At 44.9% G+C, this 26617-nt stretch overlaps 1 protein-coding gene across 3 annotated transcripts in view; it reads left to right on the forward strand.

Moving 5' to 3' along the window:
* The first annotated feature begins 560 nt into the window (after nucleotides 1–560).
* rassf4a (Ras association domain family member 4a) overlaps nucleotides 561–26617 on the forward strand; it is a 307320-nt gene continuing 281263 nt past the window's right edge. Inside the window, exon 1 of one of the 3 annotated variants that reach the window (XM_072282911.1) lies at nucleotides 561–639. Coding sequence is in view for 1 of the 3 variants with exons in the window: in XM_072282910.1 (XP_072139011.1) it covers nucleotides 637–639 (3 nt within the window). In the remaining 2 variants the exon portion in view is untranslated. The remainder of the gene's footprint in view (nucleotides 640–26617) is intronic. The other 2 variants (XM_072282915.1, XM_072282910.1) reach the window with 2 other exon arrangements.

Here is a 26617-nt window from a genome sequence, read left to right on the forward strand (position 1 = left end):
CCCTCTCCCTCCCCTCAGCCCCTCCCCATCCATCACCCCTCTCCCTCCCCTCAGCCCCTCCCCATCCACCACCCCTCTCCCTCCCCTCAGCCCCTCCCCATCCACCACCCGTCTCCCTCCCCTCACCCCCTCCCATCCACCACCCCTCTCCCTCCCCTCAGCCCCTCCTCATCCATCACCCCTCTCCCTCCCCTCAGCCCCTCCCATCCACCACCCCTCTCCCTCCCCTCAGCCCTCCCCATCCACGACCCCTCTCCCTCCCCTCAGCCCCTCCCCATCCATCACCCCTCTCCCTCCCCTCAGCCCCTCCCCATCCATCACCCCTCTCCCTCCCCTCAGCCCTCCCCATCCACCACCCCTCTCCCTCCCCTCAGCCCTTCCCCATCCATCACCCCTCTCCCTCCCTATTTACCAAGCCCCACCCTCTCCGCAACTTAGTAACCGACAGCGATACAAAGTTACTGCTTCCAGTGCCCGCCCCGCCGTGCCTGTCTGATTGGTTGGAGGCGGGACTCGTGGCAGCATCTCGCGTTCTGAGTGGCTGCGGCTCATGTCGCTCAGGGCTCGCAGGCTGGAGACGGCGGCGGCCGTTGACTGAGGCAGGGACGGGTGAGGATCCGCTGTCGGCGCGGTGAGATGGTAAAGTGGGAGTTTTTATCCACGGGCCTATTGTGAGGTGGGGAGAAGGGGTATTGGCAGGGTGTTTAGTTTCGAGCTCCATCATCAGCGGAGGGAGGGCTGTGGAGCCGAGTTTCTGCCGATTTTGTCATGGGAGTTTCTGTATCAATCCTTAAGCTCCATTACAGATGTTAAGTTTGAAACTCAGGTTTATTCTACTTTAAACTGCTGAAGATGTGTGCTGGAGTGGGATATTTTAAAAGCCTAAAGCTGTGTGTTGCTGATGGTGAGAGTGCGCGGCTCCATTGGCTGTGGGCCGCAGCTGTGTGAGATCTCTAATTGTCTGCAGACTAATTGTGTTGCCGGAGAACAGGTGGGTGATGGTGCCTGGGGACGGAGAGAGCCCGGGGTGCCTTCGTTTCACGAACATAACTCATCACCGTGAAGTTTCCCAGTACTGAAAAAGTTATGTGTTCCCATTAGTGGAAACTGTATCTCCGGAGTTTGTTAAACTTAGAATTGATGCTAACACTTAGAATACTTTTAGGTGAGAGGGCAGAAAGTTTAATGGGGGTGTGCGGGTAAGTTTTTATTCAGAGAATGAAGGTTTCCTGCAATCGGGAGTGATGGAAGGACATGATTGGATAACGGCGATTAAGAGACTTTTAGACAGGCGCATGAATATTCAGGAATGGATGGATATGGACCATGTGCGGGCAGAAGGGGATTTAGTTTAATTTGGTTTCGTGTTTGGCACAGACATGTTCCTGCGCTGTACTATTCTACATTGTAAAGCTGTGCGGTCTTTTATAAAAGTGTTTCTGGAATGAGAGGAAATGTGTTATTTTTATCGCTGTATTGTTTCACACGCAGATGTTTTACTGTTGGTTAGTTATGTCTGCTTCGTGAATGTCATTCACAGTCTCATTCCAGCCTCCTGAATATATTGTCATTTTCACACAAAAACAGCTTTTCCATTTAATTCTGGTACGGCAAGGACAGTCTCTAGCGGGTGCTTGGAGTCGAGGGCTTGATATTCGTCTCTTACTCAATGATCTATATTTTGTGGATTACTTTAGTTACGTCAAGTTCAACTTTTCTTGTCATTCAGCTGTATATGTATACAGCTAAACAAAACGTTCATTACGTGCAGAGCACAGTATGTATACCACGGAGCACATAAAATAATATTAACACCAGATTCTTAAAAGGCATTCTGAAGATGTGCAAGTTCATATCAAATGCATATAATATATATCGTTAAACATACAACAGTATGATGCTACTGGCAATATCCAGGGTAGTAATCTCTGCCCGTACCACATGCCGGTGAGGGTAAGAATAGGATGATTTGGCTGAGGAACCGATGCAGGGCTTCAGATTTGTGGATTGTTGTGATCTCCCTCGAGGAAGGTATAACTTGTACAAAAGGGATGGGTTACATCTGAACTCGAGAGGGACCAATATCTTTGCAGGCAGGTTTCTTGGGGAGGGCTTAAACTAATTTGGCAGGTGAATGGGAACTAAAGTGATTGGGCTGAGGATAAGGCAGTTGGGATATAAGCAGAAGCAGTGTGTAGTGAGACTGTGAAGAAGGACAGTGCAGAGATGTTGGGGCAAAATTGCAGTCAGTGGGATGAGATGCAGTGTAACAGATGGACAAAATCAAAAAAGGGTGATGAATACACAGTTGGAGGCGTTGTATTTGAATGCATACCGTATATGGAACAAAAAGGTAGATGTCTTGTAGCAGGGAGATTGGCAGGAATGACATGGGCACCACTGAGTTGTAGCTGGGAGATAAGCATCCAAGGATACTCATTGTATCAAAAGGAAAGGTGGGTTGGCAGAGGAGGTGGCGTGGTGCTGTTGGTAAAAACTGAAATCAAAATAATTAGAAAGAGGTGACATAGGATTGGAAGATGTAGAATCCTTGTGTGTAGAGTTAACAGACTGCAAGGGTACAAAGTTCCTTTAGGAGTTTATAGCCTCCAAAAGTAGCTAGGATGTTGACTACAAATTACAATGCGGGAAAGAAAACGCATGTGAAAAGGGCAATGTTGTGATAAGTTATGGGGGGCTTCAGTATGCACGTAGATTGCAAAAATCAGGTTGGTGCTGGATCCCAAGAGAGAAAATTTGTAGAATGCCTATGAGGAGGCTTTTTAGAGCAGCTCATGGTTGAGCCCACTAGGGGACCAGTTATTCAGGATTGCATGTTTGCTGTTGTGTGTTGGGGCAGCAGGCTGAGGGTAGCAGACACCAACAGAATCAACAAACTCATTCGTAAGGCCAGTGATGTTGTGGGGATGGAACTGGACTCTCATGGTGGTGTCTGAAAAGAGGATGCTGTCTAAGTTGCATGCCATCTTGGACAATATCTCCCATCCACTACATAATGTACTGGGTGGGCACAGGAGTACATTCAGGCAGAGACTCATTCCACCGAGATGCAACACAGAGCGTCATAGGAAGTCATTCCTGCCTGTGGCCATCAAACTTTACAACTCCTTCCTTGGACGGTCAGACACCCTGAGTCAATAGGCTGGTCCTGGACTTATTTCATAATTTACTGGCATAATTTACATATTACTATTTAACTATTCATGGTTCTATTACTGTTTATTATTTATGGTGCAACTGTAACAAAAACCAAGTTCCCCCTGGATCAATAAAGTATGACTATGTTGCGCAATAAACTGGATTTGATTTGGAAGCTTGCGGTAAAGGAACCCTCAGGAGGTGGTTAATATAATATATTACAATTCACCCTGCAATTTGAGAGGGTGAAGCAAAAGTCAGATGTATCAGTATTCCAGTGGATTAAAGAAAATTGCAGATTTTTATCGGGGAGTTGGCCAGAGTTGACTGGAAGGGGACACTAGGAATGATGGGAGAACAGCAATGTCATGAGTTTCTGGGAGAAATCCGGAAGGTGCAGGATAGATGCATCCTAAAGAAGATGAGGTATCCTAAAGGCAGGATAACGCAACTGGTTGACAAGGGAAGTCAAAGCTAACATAATAGCAAAGGTTTTTTTTTTGGGTATATAAAGTGTGAAAGAGGCAAGAGTAGATATTAGACTGCTGGAAAATAACACTGGAGAGGTAGTAATGGGGAACAGAAAAATGAGAGAAGTTCAGTAGTGTCAGGGGGCAGAAGTGAGTGCAGTTGTTATTACCAGAGAGAAGGCAGTTGGGAAGCTAAATGATCTGGAGGTAGATAAAGTCTCCTGGACCAGATGGACTACACTCCAGGGTTCTGAACGAGATAGCTGAAGAGATTGTGGAGGCATTAGTAATGATCTTTCATGAATCACAAGATTCTTGAATGGTTCCAGAGAACTGGAAAACCGCAAATGTCACTCCATTATTCGGAGGTGGGGGCAGAAGAAAGTAAGATAGGGCAGTTAACTAGACCTCAGTGGTTGGGAAGATGATGGAGTCGATTGTTAAAGATGAGTTTTCAGGATAACTTGGAGGCATATGTGGGTGGCGGGGTGGAGATGCATTTCCACCAAAGGAGGTGTAAGGCACTCCGTTCCTCCAGTAGGGTGCAGGTCCCCTATGAGCAAGGTGTAGTATCTGCTTAACCCCCTGATTAGGGTTACATGAAACTGTAGGAGCAGGTGGTCGATAGTCGTATGAGCAGCTGGTGCATATCACAAGTCCTGGTTATGTGACTACAGATGCCAGGCAGACAATCTCTGAAGAGTATCGATAATGACTGGAGTTACCTGTCTTTACTACACTAAAACAGGCAATGGCAAGCTACTTCTGAAGAAATATTTGCCGAGAACAATCATGGTCATAAATCATTATTGCCTACATCAGGGGTCCCCAACCTTTTTTGCACCGCGGACCAGTTTAATATTGACGATATTCTTGTGGACCGGCCGACCGGTGGGGGCTGGGGGGGGGGGGGGGTTGTTCAAGTAGGGTTAAACTCACCTCAACATGTCTTTTACAGTTAGGGTTGCTAATTTTCTCACTCCCAAATAAGGGACAAAAGTAGCAGTCAAATCCTGATGAAGGGTCCCAGTCCAAACGTTGACTGTATCTCTTCCTATAGATGCTGCCTGGCCTGTTGCGTTCACCAGCAATTTTTGTGTGTGTTGACAGGGCACTTGTCTTTACCCCAGCAGACTACCATGACCAAGGAGCCTTGCGCGGGCATCTGTGTGCACATGCGCGTATGTGCTGGTTTTTCCTCCACAAATTGGTTTTGGCTTAATCTTCCCAACTACATTGTACATACATTATTTCTACTTTATATAGGCTGTGTATTTATCATATCATTCCTGCTATGATATAACTAGATGTCAGAGTTATTTTAGGTTTTATGTGTTATTTGGAATGATTTGGTAGGTTATTTTTTGGTCTGAGAATGCTCAAAAATTTTTCCCATATAAATTAATGGTAATTGCTTCTTTGCTTCACGCCCACGAAAGGTTTCATAGGAACGCTGTACCTTAGCGGGGGAAATACAGGACAAGGGTGGTCCCGTATGGGACAAACCAATTTAGCCCAATATACGGGATGTCCCGGCAAATATGGAACAGTTGGCAACCCTATGTTCAAGTTCAACAGTGCGTGACAGGGAATGAGGAAAGGTGCTGCTGATTCATATCGTTTCCTCACGGCCCGGTGGTTGGAGACCGCTGGCCTACATCATACAACAATGCATACATTCAATGCATTTATGATAAAATAGGCCAAAGTCAGTATGGTTTTCTTAAGGGATAATATCTGTTGGAATTCTTTGAGGAAATAACAAGCAGATAGACAAAAGAGAATTGGTGGATGTTGTGTGCTTGGATTTTCAGAAGGCCTTTGACCAGTTGCTGCACATGAGGTTGCTTAACAGGGTAAGAATCTATGATGTTACAGGAAATATACAAGAATGGATAGAGCATTGGCTGATTGGTAGGAGGCAAAGAATGGAATAAAGGGAACCTTTTTTGATTGACTGCCAGTAACTAGTGCTGTTCCACGGGGATCGGTGTTGGAACAGAGAACCTTTTTACCTATATGTCAGTGATTTGGATGATGGAATGGATGGATTTGTGGCCAAGTTACAGACAATACGAAGATAAATCGAAGGGCAGATAGTGTTGAGGAAGCAGAGAAGCTGCAGAAGTATTTAGATTAGGAGAATAGGCAAAAAAAGTGACAGATTGAATAGAGATTTGGGAAATGTATGGTCATGCACCTTGGTAGTAGAAGGGTGGACTGTTTTCTAAGCAGGGAGCAAATTTAAAAATCTGAGGTGCAACAGCATTGGGAATCCTCATGCAAGATTCCCTAAAGGTTAACTTGCAGCTCGAATCTATGGTGAGGAAAGTAAGTGCAATATTAGCATTCATTTCAAGGGGACTAGAATACAGTATAAAAACAAAGATGTAACACTGAGGCTTTAGAATGCATTGGTGAGGCCTCCCTTGAAGTATTGTGTGCAGCTTTGGGCCCCTTTTCGAGAAAAGATGTGCTGACATTGGAGAGGGTTCAGAGGAGGTTCACAAGAATGATCCAGGGAATGAGTTAGTGTATGAAGAGGGTTTGATGGCTCGGCACCAGTACTCACTGGAATTTAGAAAAATGAGGAGAATCTCATTGAAGCATGTCAAATTTTTAAAGGCTGAAATAGAGTGGACTTGCAGAGGATGTTCCTGCAGTGTGGTAGTCTAGGGGCAGAGTACAGAGACTCAGAATAGAAAGACATCTCTTTGGAGGAGATGAGAAGGAATTTCTTAGCCAGAGGAAGGTGAATCTGTGGAATTCACTGCTGCAGACATTGGGTATACTTAAAGCAAAGATTGATAGAGTCTTGATTAGTCAGGGTATCAAAGGTTATGGAGAGAAGCCAGGAGAATGGAGTTGAGAGAGAGAAAGCGATAATAAATCGGCCATGATTGAATGGCAGCGCTAATGATGGGCTGAATGGCCTAATTCTGATCCTATGTCTTATGGTCTTAACATTTTCATGCAGAGGATGGTCAGTAAATGGAATGAGCTGCCAGAGGAAGTTGTTGGCGGAGGTACAATCCAATACTTAACAGACATTTGGACAGGTATGTGGATAGAAAGGGGATGTGAGCCAATCACAGACAAATGGGATTAGCTTAGACAGGCATCTGGGTCAGTACGGATGAGTTGGCTGAAGGGTCTGATTTCACGCTGTGACAATTTATCCAGTGATAAAACTCTGAGAATGTAAAACTGTGTATTGTTGTACATCATCAGACAACTCCCATATAGGAATGCAGGTTTAGTATTGGCCTGCCTTGTACTCTAATGCTACAGATGTTATTTCATGAGTGGCAACAATAATGTAACACTATTAAAGTGTCAGCGACACGGGTTCCGTTGCCGCGGCTGTCTGGAAGGAGTTTGTACGTTCTCCCTGTGACCTTTTGTATTTCCTCTGTATGTTCTGGTTTCCTCCTGTTATTAGGTTAATTGGTCACATAGGTGTAAATGGGTGGCACGGGCCTCATTGGGCCAGAAGAGCCTGTTACCGTGCTGGATCTCCTTTTTTTAAAAAAAGAGTAAATGAGTAGCATTGCATGAAGTAAATCTACACTTCCTTTGCCAATCGTAAGCACAGAAGTTTTGACTTTGGCTTAATTGACAGCACTCTTGTAGGAGTGAGCTGAAAGATCACAGAGAGTTGAAATTTGAAATAATAGGTAATTTATTACCAACTGGTGCGCATCAGGGGACCAGTCCAATCCGATCTACCTGAGCATGGATTAGGTGCAGCTTTTACATTTCCAGTTGCCGAGATCACCAGTAAAATTGCATTTTGATATCAGGATGGTGGCTACAGGAAGACTTGGGTAATAGATTAGGTCCTGATTACAGAATAAAATGATAATCCACAGGTCTAACAGCAAAGTGAGTTTTGTATTACAACAATGGGTGCACGCTATAATACAAGTAGTGAAATTCCTGAAACTTGGACATCATCGCTACTGCATTTCATGTTTCTGCTTCTAGGCTTTGTGGTTCTCTGTTACTACAGTAGCACAATCCACATTCCTGTTTACTAGTTATTAGCCTTCACTATTCTTTCCCCAACAACAATTCTTAATTACCACATCAATAAGAGATGTAATAGTTTCATATCTCGTATTGCATTGCCCTTCTCTTTATTTACTGTCTTTAACCAACACGCACAGTTATTATTGTTCATCACTACTCTGGAGAAGTTGATGGTAAACCAACTTCTCTTTCCGCTACAGTACTTCTGGTGAAAGTTTCGTGGGAAGAGAGTTCTTGGATTTGGACTTGTGGAGGAGATGAGGAACTAGTGATATACAGTTGATTCCAGTAATATAGACCATCGGTTAATTGGGGCAGCCATTTATTTGGGACAACCCTTAAGGAACAAAAACTAATCGAGAAAATAGCTGGGATTCCCTTCGTTTATTTGGGACGCTATGCCACTTAATTGGGGCAGGAGACTGTTGCCGAACAGATTCTAACTAGTGTCAGTCACATGCACTTGCACGGCCATTAGACACAACACCGTGCTTCAAGTGAACAATTTTAAATACCATCAGTTGTAAGTGTTTGTGTTCAAAAAGTTGTGATCTTTTGCAACTGATAGTTGGCAAGAAACAAGCAGTAAGATAATTCAGAACTGACTTGCTCACTGCGATTTCAAACATTCAGGTTTGGAAATGCGAGAAATGGCTGGGAGTGAAAATGAAATTATTTCTCTACTTCAGCAAGTTAGAAACTACAAAGAACTTGAAGGTGTCAAGTTCTTTGTAGTTTCTGCTTTGAAGGTAACATCTTTAATGTTACAATGAAACTGAAGATTTGGAGAATGCAGTCATTGAGAGCATTGCATGAATGCAGTCCATTATCTGCACTAGGTATTTGCACTGATTTTGTTCATTTACAGTCAAAAGAACACGATATGGATGATTTCAAAGTAGATATATGCCACCATGTACAACCCTGAGATTTGTTTTCTTGCAGGCATACTTAGTAAATCCAAGAACCATAATGGAATTGATGAAAGACCACAACCAAAATAGGACAAACAACCAATGTGCAAAAGGCAACAAACTACAAATACAAAAGAGAAAAAAAAATGAGCATTAAATATCAAGAAGATGAGATAAAGAGTCCTTGAAAGTGAATTCAGAGTTTGTGGGAACAGTTAGGGATGGGACAAGTGAAGTATCTCTTCTGTTCGAGGTTGTGTTGTGCAAAAGGGGAGTAGTGAGGTAGTGTTCATGGATTCATGGACCGTTCAGAAATCTGATGGCAGAGGAGAGGAAGCTATTCCTAAAACATTGAATATGAATCTTCAGGCTCCTGTGCCTCCTTCCAGAAGGTTGTATGAAGAAGAGCACATGCCTTGGGTGATGAGGTACATAATGATGTTTGCTGCCCTTTGAAGATGTTCTCCAGGAAAGACTGGGTGACAACCACAAAAAGAGTGGTGACGACTGGCGAGTCAGTGACAGCCCGGAGAGACGGCAACCGGAGCAGAATGGGCTGGCAACCCAATCTGTGTCTTCTGAGAGGAGGACCCCCACAAAAGCTACAATGAATCTTAGAGAAAGATACCCCCAGGGGTGTCCGAGAGGTGGGGGAGGATGAACACCCCAGTCGGATGGACACAGCGACACCAGACCCAGGCATTGAACAAATGACGATGAGGAAGCAGTGTGCATGTGGCAAAATCTGCAAGAACAATCGCGGCTTGAAGATGCACAAGCAAGGATGAAGTGTTTGGCGGGAGCAGGAGCAGCACAACGCGCAGGTGTCCAACCTGGTGAGACGAAGGAGGGGCCAGGCCCGGAGTCACCCCGTAGTGCCCGGAACCTCCAAGTGTTGCAAATTAATCCCTCTAACATGAAGTCTAACAGGAGGTGGATCAGATGGCCTGCAGCTAACATGACTTCACTGTGGAAGCAGTTTGGTGAAGATGTTAACCAAATTCTGGAGGCAACGGCGAAGGGAGGGGTTGATAGGAAGCTGATTCGTAGCCTGTTCTTTAGTTAGAGCGTTCAGCATTTTGGGCATTGAGGGAGAGAGGAAGAGGAGAGCCATCCGCAGTACCACTGATGCGGCAGAGAGGGCCTCAATGGCTGTGGCTCAAAAGAAGGGAGCCATGGAGTCATAAGTAGCTAGCCATCTGGACACAAGCTGGGGTCTGATCAGCCCCGGCTGGGTCACCTGGAGGAGGTTGTATGATGTTGAAAGACCCGAAACACCCCGTGATTCCAGGAACATCACTGAAGATGTGTCCAGAAGCATCAGTAGATGTATGTACACAGCAGTCAATAGCAGGGAGGTTACTGCCCATGATGGAGCTGACTAAGTTTATAACCCTCTGCAGCCCCTTTCAGCTGAGTTCCTGAGCAACTATGATGGTGGGGCCTTAGCAATGAGTATTACATTGCTAGGTAATTTGTGCTCATTTGCATTAACAGCCAACACGGCAAGGATTGAGGGCAGCAGCCCTCAAGTGTCGCCATGTGTTCTGGCGCCAACGTGGCATGCTGACAATGATCAGCAGAACAACAACAACAAAACAAGCCCTTTTCTCACCCCTCACCTATCCACTCACTCACACACAGGCAGGCCAATTTCCGTCCTCCTGCGCGCAGCCCTGGACTCTCAGACATCTGGCCTCCAACGACCCATCCCAGGACCAGACTTGACCACTGGGCTCACAGACTTCAGATTTGACTTTTAGGATTTTACCTCCAGACTTGTTGAATGCTGGACTTTGACCTTTGGCTTTGCCCACTGGACCTGACTGAGCGCTGGGTGTTGACCTCCGAACCTGCCAATCACTTTCGGGCCTGGACCACAGGACGTGCCCATCCATTGCCTTAGCTTAGTCATGATTTTGGCATTCATAAATCAAAGTATTGAGTATAGAAGCTGGGATACTCTGGGGAGGTTGTATAAGACATTGGTGAGGCCGAATTTGGAGTATTGTGTGCAGTTCTGGTCACCTAACAGTAAGATTGAGAGAGTACAGAGAAGATTTACGAGGGTGTTGCTGGGTCTTCAGGAGTTGAGTTACAGGGTAAGTTTGAACAGGTTAGGACTTTATTCCTTGGACCGTTGAAGAATGAGGGGGAATTTGATAGAGGTTTACAAAATTATGAGGGGTATGGACAAAGTAAATGCAAGTAGGCTGTTTCCACTTAGATTAGGAGAGATAAATACTAGAGGACATAGCTTTAGGGTGAAAGGGGAAAGGTTTAGGGGGAATATTAGGGGTAATTCACTCAGAGAGTGGTGGGAGTGTGGAACAAGCTGCCATCTGACATGGTAAGTGTGGGCTCACTCTTAAGTTTTAAGAATAAATTGGATAGATGCATGGATGGGAGAGGTCTGAAGGGTTATGGACTGGATGCAGGTCAATGGGACGAGCGGAATAAAGTTTCGGCACAGACTAGAATGGCCAAATGGCCTGTTTTCTGTGCTGTGGTGTTCTATGATTCATGTCAAAAAGTGGCTTATAATCAAAGTGTGTTTTCATTGTATAAAATTATTAACAAATTTAGAAGACAGGGTATTTGATTGTAAACCCAGGAAACAGTGTTTAAAGTCTGAAAGCTTCATACTTCCTTTTAGTTCACCTTCCAATAAGCAGTCAGAAGTAGGTGATGCCTCACAAAGGCGGCATACATCATTAAGTACCCCATCACCTGGGACAATCCATCTTTTCATTGCCACTATTGAGGAAGAGGTATACAAGCCTGAAGACGTGCACTCAGCATTGCAGGAACAGCTTCCTCACCACTGCCATCAGATTTCTGAGTGGACATTGAACCAGTGAACACTACCTCAAAGGTTTTTGTTCTATTTTTGCACAACTTATTTAATTTAGATAATTATTCAAAACTATAAAGAAATATAATTAAATATATATTTAATTATAGTTTTTTTAATATATTAGAACATAGAACATAGAATACTACAGCACAGTACAGGCCCTTCAGCCCACAATGTTGTGCTGACCCTCAAACCTTGCCTCCCATATAACCCCCCACCTTAAATTCCTCCATAAACCTGCCTAGTAATCTCTTAAACTTCACTAGTGTATCTGCCTCCACCACTGACTCAGGCAGTGCATTCCATGCACCAACCACTCTCTGAGTAAAAAAACCTTCCTCTAATGTCCCCCTTGAACTTCCCACCCCTTACCTTAAAGCCATGTCCTCTTGTATTGAACAGTGGTGCCCTGGGGAAGAGGCGCTGGCTGTCCACTCTATCTATTCCTCTTATTATATTGTACACCTCTATCATGTCTCCTCTCATCCTCCTTCTCTCCAAAGAGTAAAGCCCAAGCTCCCTTAATCTCTGATCATAATGCATACTCTCTAAACCAGGCAGCATCCTGGTAAATCTCCTCTGTACCCTTTCCAATGATTCCACATCCTTCCTATAGTGAGGCAACTAGAACTGGACACAGTACTCCAAGTGTGGCCTAACCAAAGTTTTATAGAGCTGCATCATTACCCCGCGACTCTTAAACTCTATCCCTCGACTTATGAAAGCTAAAACACCATAAGATTTTTTTAACTACCCTATCTACCTGTGAGGCAACTTTCAGGGATCTGTGGACATGTACCCCCAGATCCCTCTGCTCCTCCACACTTCCAAGTATCCTGCCATTTACTTTGTACTCTGCCTTGGAGTTTGTCCTTCCAAAGTGTACCACCTCACACTTCTCCCGGTTGAACTCCATCTGCCACTTCTCAGCCCACTTCTGCATCCTATCAATGTCTCTCTGCAATCTTCAACAATCCTCTACACTATCCACAACACCACCAACCTTTGTGTCGTCTGCAAACTTGCCAACCCACCCTTCTACCCCCACGTCCAGGTCGTTAATAAAAATCACGAAAAGTCGAGGTCCCAGAACCGAATCTTGTGGGACACCACTAGTCACAATCCTCCAATCTGAATATACTCCCTCCACCACCACCCTCTGCCTTCTGCAGGCAAGCCAATTCTGAATCCACCTGGCCAAACTTCCCTGGATCCTATGCCTCCTAACTTTCTGAATAAGCCTATCGTGTGGAACCTTGTCAAATGCCTGACTAAAATCCATGTAGATCACATCCACTGCACCACCCTCATCTATATGCCTGGTCACCTCCTCAAAGAACTCTATCAGGCTTGTTAGACACGATCTGCCCTTCACAAAGCCATGCTGACTGTCCCTGATCAGACCATGATTCTCTAAATGCCCATAGATCCTATCTCTAAGAATCTTTTCCAACAGCTTTCCCACCACACATGTAAGGCTCACTGGTCTATAATTACCTGGACTATCCCTACTACCTTTTTTGAACAAGGGGACAACATTTGCCCCTCCAATCCTCTGGTACCATTCCCGTGGACAACGAGGAAATGAAGCTCCTAGCCAGAGGCTCAGCAATCTCTTCCCTCACCTCGTGGAGCAGCCTGGGGAATATTCCATCAGGCCCCGGGGACTTATCCATCCTGATGTATTTTAACAACTCCAACACCTCCTCTCCCTTAATATCAGCATGCTCCAGAACATCAACCTCACTCATATTGTCCTCACCATCATCAAGTTCCCTCTCATTGGTGAATACCGAAGAGAAGTATTCATTGAGGACCTCGCTCACTTCCACAGCCTCCAGGCACATCTTCCCACCTTTATCTCTAATTGGTCCTACCTTCACTCCTGTCATCCTTTTTTTTCTTCACATAATTGAAGAATGCCTTGGGGTTTTCCTTTACCCTACTCGCCAAGGCCTTCTCATGCCCCCTTCTTGCTCTCCTCAGCCCCTTCTTAAGCTCCTTTGTTGCTACCCTATATTCCTCAATAGACCCATCTGATCCTTGCTTCCTAAACCTCATGTATGCTGCCTTCTTCTACCTGACTAGATTTTCCACCTCACCTGTCACCCATGGTTCCTTCACCCTACCATTCTTTATGTTTCTCACTGGGACAAATTTATCCCTAACATCCTGCAAGAGATCCCTAAATATCGACCACATGTCCATAGTACATTTCCCTGCAAAAACATCATCCCAATTCACACCTGCAAGTTCTAGCCTTATAACCTCATAATTTGCCCTTCCCCAATTAAAAAATTCCTTGTCCTCTCTGATTCTATCCTTTTCCATGATAATATTGAAGTCCAGGGAGCAGTGGTCACTGTCTCCCAGATGCTTACCCACTGAGAAATATGTGACCTGACCCGGTTTGTTACTTAATACTAGATCTAGTATGGCATTTCCCCTAGTTAACCTGTCAACATATTGTGACAGGAATCCGTCCTGGACACACTTAAACTCTGCCCCATCTAAACCCTTGGAACTAATCAGGTGCCAATCAATATTAGGGAAGTTAAAGTCACCCATGATAACAACCCTGTTATTTTTACACCTTTCCAAAATCTGCCTCCCAATCTGCTCCTCTGTATCTCTGCTGCTACCAAGGGCCTATAGAATACTCCCAAAAGAGTAACTGCTCCCTTTCTGTTCCTGACTTCTACCCATACTGACTCAAAAGAGGACCCTGCTACATTACCCACCCTTTCTGTAGCTGTAATAGTATCCCTGACCAGTAATGTCACCCCTCCTCCCCTTTTCCCGCCCTCTCTATCCCTCTTAAAGCACTGAAATTCAGGAATATTGAGAATCCATTCCTGCCCTGGTGCCAGCCAAGTCTCTAATGGCCACTACATCATAATTCCATGTATGTATCTAAACTCTCAGTTCATCACCTTTGTTCCTGATGCTTCTTGCATTGAAGTACTATTGCCGCAAAACAACAGATTTCATGATATATGCCCGTGATATTAAACATTATTTAAACAGGAACAGATTAAGTGCAATGGCCACTTGTCAAGACAAAAGAATATTTCCACTTTTCAATGGGAAGAGAGGGGAGCAATCATAAGAGAACATATGGAATTAAATAGAAAAAGTGGAGAATGAGTCTCAGTCAAAGGACAGAAGGTGAAGCAAATCCAGGTCTTCCCCAGGCTACAAACACCTGAGTTGTGTACAACCCATTCATACAACTGAGTGTTTGGGACACTTTCGGGAAGGATTTGCCAATTCTGCTGCACCTTCTACCCTGGGAACATAGTTTGTGACCACAGTTTTGACTTTGATTCCGGAGGCCCGATCAACAGCGGGATCGGAGCACTTCGAAGTAAATAAAAATACAGAAGGGACAATGGGGGTGGCCGTTGTTGGGAGTGGACCAGCGGTAAGAGTGGGAGTGTCAGTCTTTGACTCGAGAGACTGAAGCCAAAGCCACAAGTTGAAAGATTTGTTCTTGGTTGCCCATTTGTACAGTGCAGGCAGGATGGTAGATAAGACAGTGGAATGCTTTTTCTGTAGGATGTGGGAATTCATGGAACCTGATAGTCTCCCTGATGACTACACCTGCGGGAAGTGCAGTCAACTCCAGCCGTGAAAGACTGCATAAGGGAGCGGTAGCTGGATGAACTTCGGATCATCTGGGAGGCAGAGCATTTGTCAGACACGACTTTTGAACAGGTGGATACACCCAGAGTGCAGAATTCAGGGAGTAGTTGGATGAACACTGAGAGAGGTAAAGGGAGAAGAAAGTCAATGCAGGGCCCCCCTATGGCCATTCCCCTCAGTAACAGCTATACCCCTTTGGATACTGCTGAGTATCTGAGTATACCCCTTTTGATACTGGGGATGATCTACTTGGACAAGGCAGCAGCAGCCAGACCCATAGCACCATGCTCAGCTCTGAGCTTCAGAAGGATAGAGTGATAATAGACCAATAGTCACAAGGGACTCAATAGTTAGGGGACAGATAGGAGATTCTGTGGCAGCAAAAGATATGCCAGGATAGTGTGTTGCCTCCCAGCTGCTAGGGTCTCTGAGTGGTTGCCGAATATTCTCAAAGGGGAGGGTGAGCAGCTGGAGGTCGTGGTATGTCTTGGTACTGTTACAAACCCACAGGTTTCGTTTACTGTGCATTGTTGCTTTAAGGGCCTGAGTGAGGTGGGACTATGACGTCAGTCACAGGCTGAAACAGTGGACTGCAGATTTTGAGAGAGTGAGAGTGAGGAGAAAAAAGAGACCAGCTGTTGGAATTCGGCTGGTCACTGCGATTGTGTGTGTGTGTGTGTGTGTGTGTGTGTGAGAGAGAGAGAGAGAGAGAGAAAAAGAAAAAACACAACCAACCAACCAACCAGCTGCTGGACTTTGGCTGGTCACTGCGATGGTTTGAGAGAGAGAGCGAGTGAGAGGAAAAAAACCCCGAGACCAGCTGCTGGACTTCGGCTGGTCACTGTGATGGTGTGAGAGAGAGAGAGAGAGAGAGAGAGAGAGAGAGAGAGAGAGAGAAGGAAAAAACAACACAAACCAACCAACCAACCAGCTGCTGGACTTTGGCTGGTCACTGCGATGGTTTGAGAGAGAGAGCGAGTGAGAGTGAGAGGAAAAAAACCCCGAGACCAGCTGCTGGACTTCGGCTGGTCACTGTGATGGTGTGAGAGAGAGAGAGAGAGAAGGAAAAAACAACACAACCCAACCAACCAACCAGCTGCTGGACTTTGGCTGGTCACTGCGATGGTTTGGAACTCTTTTAAGCCCAAATGATTGGGTTAAACATCGGCACACAGTGCACAACGAATGTGGGGTTGTCACTTTGTATAATCCATAGGAGTGGACTTTGGGATATTCTGTGGGACCACTTGTTTAGCCCTTGCCTGGGTATGTTGTGTGGTAACCACTGGAAGACGATATTCCTGTGACGGGTCACCTTTGGTGATAATTTGTATGTGGATGGATTCTATGGACAAGATCTTCAGCGACTGTTACTTTGTTTACCTGACGTGGAGCCTGTGGAATACTTCATACTTACCTTTTCCTACATTACAGCATGGATTACAGAAATTTCTCTTCCTTCGTTTATTACGTGGTTGACGGAATGTTCCTACTTTACCATCTCAAGACTGTAAGCCTTGTTCTCCCCAAGCTCGATAGTTTGGGAGCTATATTTACACACATATATACACATAACATTGTTAACTTTTGTTTATCTCATTAAGTTACTATATCATGAGTAGATACTAATAAAGATAGAGGTTTTTAACATGAAAACCAGACTCTGTGTAATCTATTGCTGCTGGTACGTAACAGTACCAATGACAGAGGCAAGAGAGGGCTTGAGATCTCTAAACTAAACACAGTAAATTAAGGGAGTTAGGAAAGAGGTTGAAGAGCAGGACCTCCAAGGTGGTAATCTCCAGATTACTCCCGGTGCCACGAGTTGGGGAAGGTCAGACAGGAAGATAGCACAGATGAATGAGTGGCTGAGGAGATTGTGCAGGGGCAGGATTTTAAATTCCTGGATCATTGGAACCTTTTCTGGGGAGAGAGTGACCTATACAGGTGGACGGGTTGCACCTGAACTGGAGGGGAACCAATATCCTGGGAGGCAGGTTTGCTAATGCTTTGGGGGAGGGTTTAAACTAGATTTGCCGGGGTGGGGGGTGGGGTGGGAACTGAAATGAAGAGGCAGAGGATGGGGCGGTTGGCACACAAGTAGTGACAGCTTGTAGGGAGTTTATGAGGGAGGATAGGCAGATGATAGAGCAAGGATGTACTCAGCCTGATGGTTTGAGATGTGTCTATTTTAATACAAGGAGTATCATAAACAAGGCGGATGAACTTAGAGCGTGGATCAATACGTGGAACTATGACATTGTGGCCATTACAGAGACTTGGATGTCTCGGGGCAGGAGTGGCTGCTGAGTGTGCCGGGCTTTAGATGTTTCAAAAGGGACAGGGAGGGAGGCAAGAGGTGGGGGAGTGGCATTGCTAACTGGGGCTAGTATCACTGCTGCAGACAAGGAGGAGGTCATGGAAGGATTGTCTACTGAGTCAATGTGGGTGGAAGTCAGAAGCAGGAAGGGAGCAATAATATTACAGGGTGTTTTTTATAGACCCCTCCCAACAGTAACAGAGATATCGAGGAGCAGATAGGGAGGCAGATTCTAGAAGGGTGCAATAATAATAGGATTGTTGTGATGGGTGATTTTTAAGTTTCCTAATACTGATTGGCATCTCCTTGGAGCAAGGTGCTTAAATGGGGTGGAGTTTGTTCGGTGTGTTCAGGAAGATTTTCTGACACAATATGTAGATAACCTTACAAGAGGAGAGATTGTACTTGATCTGGTATTGGGAAATGAACCTGGTCAGGTGTCAGATCTCTCAGTGGGAGAGCGTTTTGGAGGTAGTGATCACAACTCCTTTACCATGGCGCTGGAGGGGAATAGGAGCAGGCAATTTGGGAAAACATTTAATTGCGGTAGAGGGTAATATGATGCTCTTGGGCAGGAACTTGGCAACATAAATAAAACTAATCTTTCTTTTTACTCTGTCCGCATACCAATCAATCACTATGACATCCGTGCACCCACTGTCACACTGGGTATCAGTGCCTATATGGTATCTTTGTGCCCACTGTCACACTGGGAATCAGTGCCTATATGGTATCTTTGTGCCCACTATCACTCTGGGAGTCACTATATGTTATCCCATCTTACTTCACCTACAGTGAATAAGCTGGCGGGTATTTTAAGTGATAAAACTGCATCACGAAGGAGACAGAATCTGTTTTTTGCATTGATTGGTACTGCACCCGTGCATCAACATCAGGTTCATATTGAATACAATCTCCATGAAATTGAAACATCCTGTGCTGGCAATTCCGTGATATACAATTACCAGTTTGTCTGACTTCTGATGTATTAGTGAAATTGAGCCATTTGGTCCTACACTAAATCCTGTACCTGGAGATAGCTTAAACAAAGCACTTAAACAGCTTGTAGTTATTTGAAGAAATTTTACACTTTTCTATAGACATATGGATTATCTGAAGTTTGCTGAATTTGTGTGTTCAGATCTGTGTCTGTTCAACTCCATGGGTTTGTCAGATAGCATGTTCGTCCTGTGTAACTCATGAAGCCTGGTAGCATTCATCAGAAAGGGAAAAGTGGCAAAACCTGTGGAAATGAGAATATTAAATGGCCATCAGTGAGTGGCTGATTCAAACAAAGCGCGGTGGCCAGATGAAGCCTTCAACATCCAGACAATGCAGCAGACAGCGGACTGTGGTATTGAAGGCTGGCCTAAGTGGATAGTCCAATTTAATTCTTCCAGGCTGGTGTGTAGGCACATTTAATGTCCCTAGATACCAACATTTTAATCCAAAGTTTAATTGACATGGTTTGTGGATTAGATGCTGCAGTTCAGGTTGTTTGTTTCTGGTTTTCTTATTATTGCTATGTTGTGCGATTTTGATGGGGTGGACTGACTAGGTGGCCTGCAGTCAGTGAACAGCCCAGTGCTAAATTGAACTGAGCATTCCTGGAACGTTCCAACTACTCCGTGCTTTGCTTTGATATTTTATATTCAGTGTTTCCCGCTGGTTTTTTTGCCATTTGCATGATTTGTTGTTTTTATGCGCGTTGGGTGTTTGATGTTTTCTTTGAACAGGTGTCCTTTTTCGTGGCTGTCTCCGGGAAGACGAATGTCAGGGTTGTATACATACTTGGGTAATAAATGTACTTTGAACTTTGTTTTGCCAATATAATTGTAGGTTGTTTGGTAAAGAAAGTTTTTGAAGTACTTACAGGACTGGAGTTCGATTGGAGGGTTGTTGCAAGTTCTGAAGTATTGTAGAGTTGCTGTGAACAAATCAATCACCATACATCCAAATGATTGTTCCAGACAATCCAATGCATAATCCTCACTGCTATTGATTTAGTGGGAATTTCCATGTCTGAGTGTATACCACACTGGTCAATGAAGCGATGCCCAGTGCTTTCCAAGCCTTAGTTTACACAGAGAGAGAGCATATACTCAGTGGCTACTTCATTAAGTTCAGGGGTGGAACCTGGTGTGAATCTCTGCTGCTGTAGCCCATCCACTTCAAGGTTCAACATGCAGTGCGTTCAGAGGTGCTCTTCTGCACACCCCTGTTATAACATGTGATTATTTGAATTACTGTCACCTTCCTATCGGTTTGAACCAGTCTGACCATTCTCTTCTGACTTCTCTCATTAAAAAGTTGTTTTCACCCACCGATCTGCCGCCCACTGGATGTTTATTGTTTTTTGCACCATTTTCTGTAAACTCTTGAGGCTGTTGTGCATGAAAATCCCAGGAGATCAGTAGTTTCTGAGATACTCAAGCCACCCTGTCTGGCACCAATAGTCATTCCATGGTCAAAGTCACTTAAATCACATTTCTTTCCCATTCTGATATTTGGTCTAAACAACAACTGAATCTCTTGACCATGTCTGTATGCTTGTATGCAATGAGGTTCTGCCACATGATTGGCTGATTAGATATTTGCTTTAAAGAGCAGGTGTACCTAATAAAGTGGCCAGTGAGTATAGAACAGTACAACACAGAAGCCAGCCCTTCAGCCCATTTTGCCTGTGCCAAAACAGTACCAAATTAAAATAAATCTATGCTGTCTGTGTGTGATCCTTCCATTTTCTGTATATTCATGCCTGTCTAAGAGTCCCTTAAACATCTCTGTCATAGCTGCTTCCACTAGCAACCACGACAGCGTGCAGCAGGCACCTCCAGTTTCAGAACCAGCCTGTCAATGCTACTCAGGATGCTGTGTGAGGATACCCTTCATTCTTCTAAACTCCAATGCGCATGTGCCAGTCTTCCTCATTCTCTCCTCTCCTAATCCCAAGAATTGACCCAGTGAAGAGGCAAGCTGCTGGAAGCTTCCCTTTCCAGCCGTTGGAATCATTGGCTGATGTCTGCAGTGCAGTCCTTCATAATGTGACAGGGCATTTTACCGAGTTGTAAACTTGCTGTTCTGTCTGTGTATTGTTCCTGCTACTTCAGAGTTACACAAAAAGGCACGGGAGCAGAATTCGACCATTCAGCCCCTCGAGTCTGCTCTTGCACCATTCCATCATGGCTGATTTATTCCTCTCAACCTCATTCAGTTGCCTTCTCCCCATAACTTTTTTGCCTTGCTAATTGAGAACCTATCAACCTCTGCTTTAAATATACCCATTGACTTGGCCTCCACAGCCATCTCTGGCAATGACTACAACAGATTCCCCATCCTCTGGCTAAAGAAGTTCCTCCTCATCTCTGTTCTAAAGGGGCATCCCTCTATTCTAAAGCTGTGCTCTCAAAGTTCAAAGTAAATTTATTATCAAAGTTGTTGTATCAACACACATCAAAGTCGCTGGTGAACGCAGCAGACCAGGCAGCATCTCTAGGAAGAGGTACAGTCGACGTTTCAGGCCGAGACCCTTCGTCAGGACTAACTGAAGGAAGAGCTAGTAAGAGATTTGAAAGTTGGAGGGGGAGGGGGAGATCCAAAATGATAGGAGAAGACAGGAGGGGGAGGGATGGAGCCAAGAGCTGGACAGATGATTGGCAAAAAGGATATGACAGGATCATGGGACAGGAGGTCCGGGAAGAAAGACAAGGTGGGGGGGAACCCAGAGGATGGGCAAGGGGTATAGTCAGAGGGACAGAGGGAGAAAAAGGAGAGAGAGAAAAATAATGTGTGTATATAAATAAATAACGGATGGAGTACAAGGGGGAGGTGGGGCATTAGCGGAAGTTTGAGAAGTCAATGTTCATGCCATCAGGTTGGAGGCTACCCAGATGGAATATAAGGTGTTGTTCCTCCAATCTGAGTGTGGCTTCATCTTGACAGTAGAGGAGGCCATGGATAGACATGTCAGAATGGGAATGGGATGTGGAATTAAAATGTGTGGCCACTGGGAGATCCTGCTTTCTCTGGCAGACAGAGCGTAGGTGTTCAGTGAAATGATCTCCCAGTCTGCGTTGGGTCTCACCAATATATAGAAGGCCATATGGGGAGCACCGGACGCAGTATATCACCCCAGCTGACTCACAGGTGAAGTGTCGCCTCACCTGGAGGGACTGTCTGGGGCCTTGAATGGTGGTAAGGGAGGAAGCGTAAGGGCATGTGTAGCACTTGTTCCGCTTACAAGGTTAAGTGCCAGGAGGGAGGTCGGTGGGGAGGGATGAATGGACAAGGGAGCCGCGTAGGGAACGATCCCTGCGGAAAGCAGAGGGGGGGTGCAGGGAAAGATGTGCTTAGTGGTGGGATCCTTTTGGAGGTGGCAGAAGTTACGGAGAATTATATGTTGGACCCGGAGGCTGGTGGCATGGTAGGTGAGGACAAGGGGAACCCTATTCCTAGTGGGGTGGCGGGAGGATGGAGTGAGAGCAGATGTGTGTGAAATGGGGGAGATGCATTTTAGAGCAAAGTTGATGGTGGAGGAAGGGAAGCCCCTTTCTTTAAAAAAAGGACATCTCCCTCGTCCTGGAATGAAAAGCTTCATCCTGAGAACAGATGCGGTGGACACGGAGGAATTGCGAGAAGGGGATGGCATTTTTGCAAGAGACAGGGTGAGAAGAGGAATAGTCCAGATAGCTGTGAGAGTCAGTAGGCTTATAGTAGACATCAGTCGATAAGCTGTCTCCGGAGATAGAGACAGAAAGATCTAGAAAGGGGAGGGAGGTGTTGGAAATGGACCAGGTAAACTTGAGGGCAGGGTTGGAGGCAAAGTTAATGAAGTCAACGAGCTCAGCATGCTTGCAGAAAGCAGTGCCAATGCAGTCGTCGATGTAGTGAAGGAAAAGTGTGGGACAGATACCAGAATAGGTTTGGAACACAGATTGTTCCACAAAGCCAACAAAAAGCCAGGCATAGCTGGGACCCATACGGGTGCCCATAGCTACACCTTTAGTTTGGAGGAAGTGGGAGGAGCCAAAGAAGAAATTATTAAGAGTAAGGACTAATTCTGCTAGACGGAGCAGAGTAGTGGTAGAGGGGAACTGGGTAGGTCATATATTACTCTGAGATTCATTTTCTTTCAGGCATTCACAGTAGAAGAAGGAAATATAATGAATGAAAATCTACACACAAACAAGGATGAGCAACCAATCTGCAAGAGAAGACAAACTGTGCAAATACAAATGATAAATAAATAATACTGAGAACGTGAGCTGTAGAGTCTTTGAAAGTGAGTCTATAGGTTGTGGAATCAGTTCAGTGTTGAGGTGAATGAAGTTTCCACGCTGATTTAGGAGCCTAATAGTTGAAGGGTAATAATTATTCTTACAACTGTTGGTGTGGACCTTAGATTCCTTTCCTTCCTGCCCAAGAGCAGCAGGAAGAAGAGAATGTGGCCTGGATGTTGGGGGTCCTTGATGAATGGTCGTGCTCCTTGGAGTGGAGAGTGTTCCTGGTGATGGACTGACTGCTCCTTGGAGTGGAGAGTGTTCCTGGTGATGGACTACACTTTATAGGTTACTTACTGAGAACGTGAGCTGTAGAGTCCTTGAAAGGGAGTCTATAGGTTGTGGAATCAGTTCAGTGTTGAGGTGAATGAAGTTTCCATGCTGATTTAGGAGCCTGATAGTTGAAGGGTAATAATTATTCTTGCAACTGTATAGGTTACTTGGTGAGGACTGACCTGTGGGTGTGTCACTGTCAAAGCTGGAGGTTTAGATCTGAGAGGAGCCTCTGGGATGCTTGTGATTGTGCAGGACACCAAGGCAAACATCTGGTGCTTGGAGTAAAAGCACAGATTAGCAATCAAGCGAGAAGGAGAATGGCTCGATGTTGTTTCATCCTGCTAGGATGGTTGAACTTTATTTCATGCTGAGACGCACTGAACACTGTGGCAGTCTCAACAAGGCAAGGTTTCAATCTGAGACAGAAGAATAAGCTGCACGTCAACCGGTTATTTTGGCTCTTTGTCCCCAGAGTCCAAATCAACATATCCTGTTACAGGACTGAATAATGCTGGATGGAAAACACAACAACACAAGTGCACCATCAATGGTATCAGGGCATCCAATGTTCATTTGAAAATGATCCAAGAATGTTAATGTATTTAACACTCAGAATGCTCAAACAGAATCAGAGTGTAGGGGAATGAGGGGAGATTTGTTAAAGGTATACAAAATTATGAGTGGTATCAATACGGTCAATGCAAGCAGGCTTTTTCCACTGAGGTTGGGCAAGACCAGAACTAGAGGTTATGGATGAAGGGTGAGAGGTGGAATGTTCAAGGGGAACAGGAGGGGGAATTTCTTCACTCAGAGGGCGGTGAGAGTGTGGAACGAGTTGCCAGTGGAAGTGCTGGATGTGGGTTTGATATCAACATTTCAGAGAAGTTTGGATAGATACGTGGATGGAAGGGGAACGGAGGACTATGGTCCCGATGCAGGTCGATGGGAGTAGACAGATTAATAGTTTGACATGGTCTAGTTGATCTAAAGGGCCTGTTTTGTGCTGCAGTGTTCAGTGACTCTATATCACCAGGGAATGCATATTTGTTCACCTGTGGGACCAACAAAGCTCAACAGTGTGAGCTGGATCTTAGCCTGGTCCTGAACCAGGTCTCTTTCTGAGTCAATACATATAGCCAAACTTCGGTGAACTGTCAGTTCAGCAGAAAAGGTCATTGGCTGCGGTCTACCTTCACTGCACGACTTGTGTGGGTATCCAGGACATAGAAACTGGCAGGGAAAATCATTATGGACACTTCCCTCCCTGCAAAATGCCTTTTCCTACAATTCGCAGGCAGTTAATCTGATCAACAATTCTAATTATCTTCTCTTTCTCCCCGCCCCCACCAACTTCCTCCGTCTATTACTCTAGTCACTGCACTGTAAACCCCTGTTTATATTGCTGTTTACATTATAAATACATGCTGGTATTTATGCACGTTTTATTCCATGTCCGTATTTTAACCTTTAATGTTATTAGCTTTTCTCTTTGTCATTGTCTTAATGTCATTTTTTTGTTACATCCGGCACCCTGACCACCACGCCATAGCAAATTCCTAATACAGTACAAACAGTGATATGCAAAAGTTTGGGCACCCCTGCTCAAAATTTCTGTTACTGTGAATAGCTAAGTGAGTAAAAGATGAACTGATTTCCAAAAGGCATAAAGTTAAAGACGATACATTTCTTTAATATTTTAAGCAAGAAAACTTTTTTATTTCCATCTTTTACATTTCAAAATAACAGAAAAGGAAAGGGGCCTGAAGCAGAAGTTTGGGCACCCTGCATGGCAGTACTTAGTAACACCCCCTTTGGCAAGTATCACAGCTTGTAAACCCTTGTTTGGGGGATTTTCGCCCATTCCTCCTTGCAAAAGGCTTCTAGTTCTGTGAGATTCTTGGGCCGTCTTGCATGCACTGCTCTTTTGAGGTCTATCCACAGATTCTCGATGATGTTTAGGTTAGGGGACAGTGAGGGCCATGGCAAAACCTTCAGCTTGCACCTCTTGAGGTAGTTCATTGTGGATTTTGAGGTGTGCTTAGGATCATTATCCTGTTGTAGAAGCCATCCTCTCTTCATCTTTGGCTTTTTTACAGATGGTGTGATGTTTGCTTCCAGAATTTGCTGGTATTTAATTGAATTCATTCTTCCCTCCACCAGTAAATTTTCCCTGTGCCACTGGCTGCAACACAAGCCCAAAGCATGATCGATCCACCCCCGTGCTTAACAGTTGGAGAGGGGTTCTTTTCATAAAATTCTGCACCCTTTTTTCTCCAAACATACCTTTGCTCATTGCAGCCAAAAAGTTCTATTCAAAAGGTTCAAAGGAACATCTAAACAAGCCTGATGCATTTTGGAAACAAGTCCTGTGGACTGATGAAGTTAACATAGAACTTTTTGGTGCAGCAGAATTGAAACACTATCCACGCTGATGGAGCTGGCTGAGTCTAAAACACTCTTCAGCCTCTTGCAATCCTACACTTCAGAGCCTCCATGCCAGGCTGTGTTGAAAGCAGTCAGAGTGCTCTCCACAGTACAGCTGTAGAAATTTGCGAGTCTTTGTTGACATACCAAATCTCTTCAAACCCCTAATGAAGTATAGCTGCTGTTGTGCTGTCTTCATAATTGCATCAATATGTTGGGCACAGGATAGATCCTCAGAGATGTTGACACCCAGGAACTTAAACCTGCTCACCATTTTCACTGCTAATCCCTCGACTGAGGACTGGTATGTGTGTTCCCTCAGCTCCGCAATCAGTTCTTTGGTCTTGCTGATATTGAGTGCAAGGTTCTGTTGTGTTTATATTTACTGTGAATGTCTACATGAAAATGAATCTCAGGGTTGCATTTGGTGGCATATATGTACTTTGATAAATTTGCTGTGAATCTTGAGATTGTTTGTTGTGACACCATTCAACCAGCTGATCTATTTCACTTCTGTACACCTCCTTGTGTCTGTCTGAGATTCTGCCAACAACCGTGGTATTATCTATGAACTTATAAATGGTCTCTGAGTTGCGCCTAGCCACACAGTCATGAGTAACAAGAGTAGAGCAGTGGGTTAGACACTCATCCTTGAGGTGCACCTGTGTGGATTCTCAGAAAGGACGAGATGTTATCACTGATCTGTATTAACTGTGGTGTCTCAGTGAGGAAGTCAAGAATCCAGTTGCAGAGGCCCAGATTTAGAAGCTTGTTAATTAATACTGAGGGGATGGTGGCGATGTTCAAGATCTATTCCCAAAGTTAATAACTAACATTCAGTGGGACTGGGGTTGGCATAAGCACAACAGTGCAGGTTCATTTCCCACCACGATCTGTGAGGAACTTGTACACTCTTCCTGTGACCTAGTTGCTTTCCTCCCACATCCCAAAGTCGTGCAGTATGCTGTGTTGGAACCAGAACCATGGTGACACTTGTAGGCTGCCCCCAGCACATCTGAGTCCGTTGGTCATAGACACATTTTGCTGTGTGTTTCATTGTACGTGTGACAAGTAAAGCTAATCTTTAACCTACTAACCTGTACAGGCAGAGGCAGGAATTGAACCCTCTTTATTGGCCACTGTAATCCTAGCCTCTACACCACTGTTAATTGGTCACATGGGTGTAATTGGGCCAGAAGGGCCTGTTACTGTGCTGTATTTCTAATAAATAAATCAAGACT

This window comes from Mobula birostris, chromosome 18, assembly GCF_030028105.1.
Source record: "Mobula birostris isolate sMobBir1 chromosome 18, sMobBir1.hap1, whole genome shotgun sequence".
NCBI classification, from domain to species: domain Eukaryota; kingdom Metazoa; phylum Chordata; class Chondrichthyes; order Myliobatiformes; family Myliobatidae; genus Mobula; species Mobula birostris.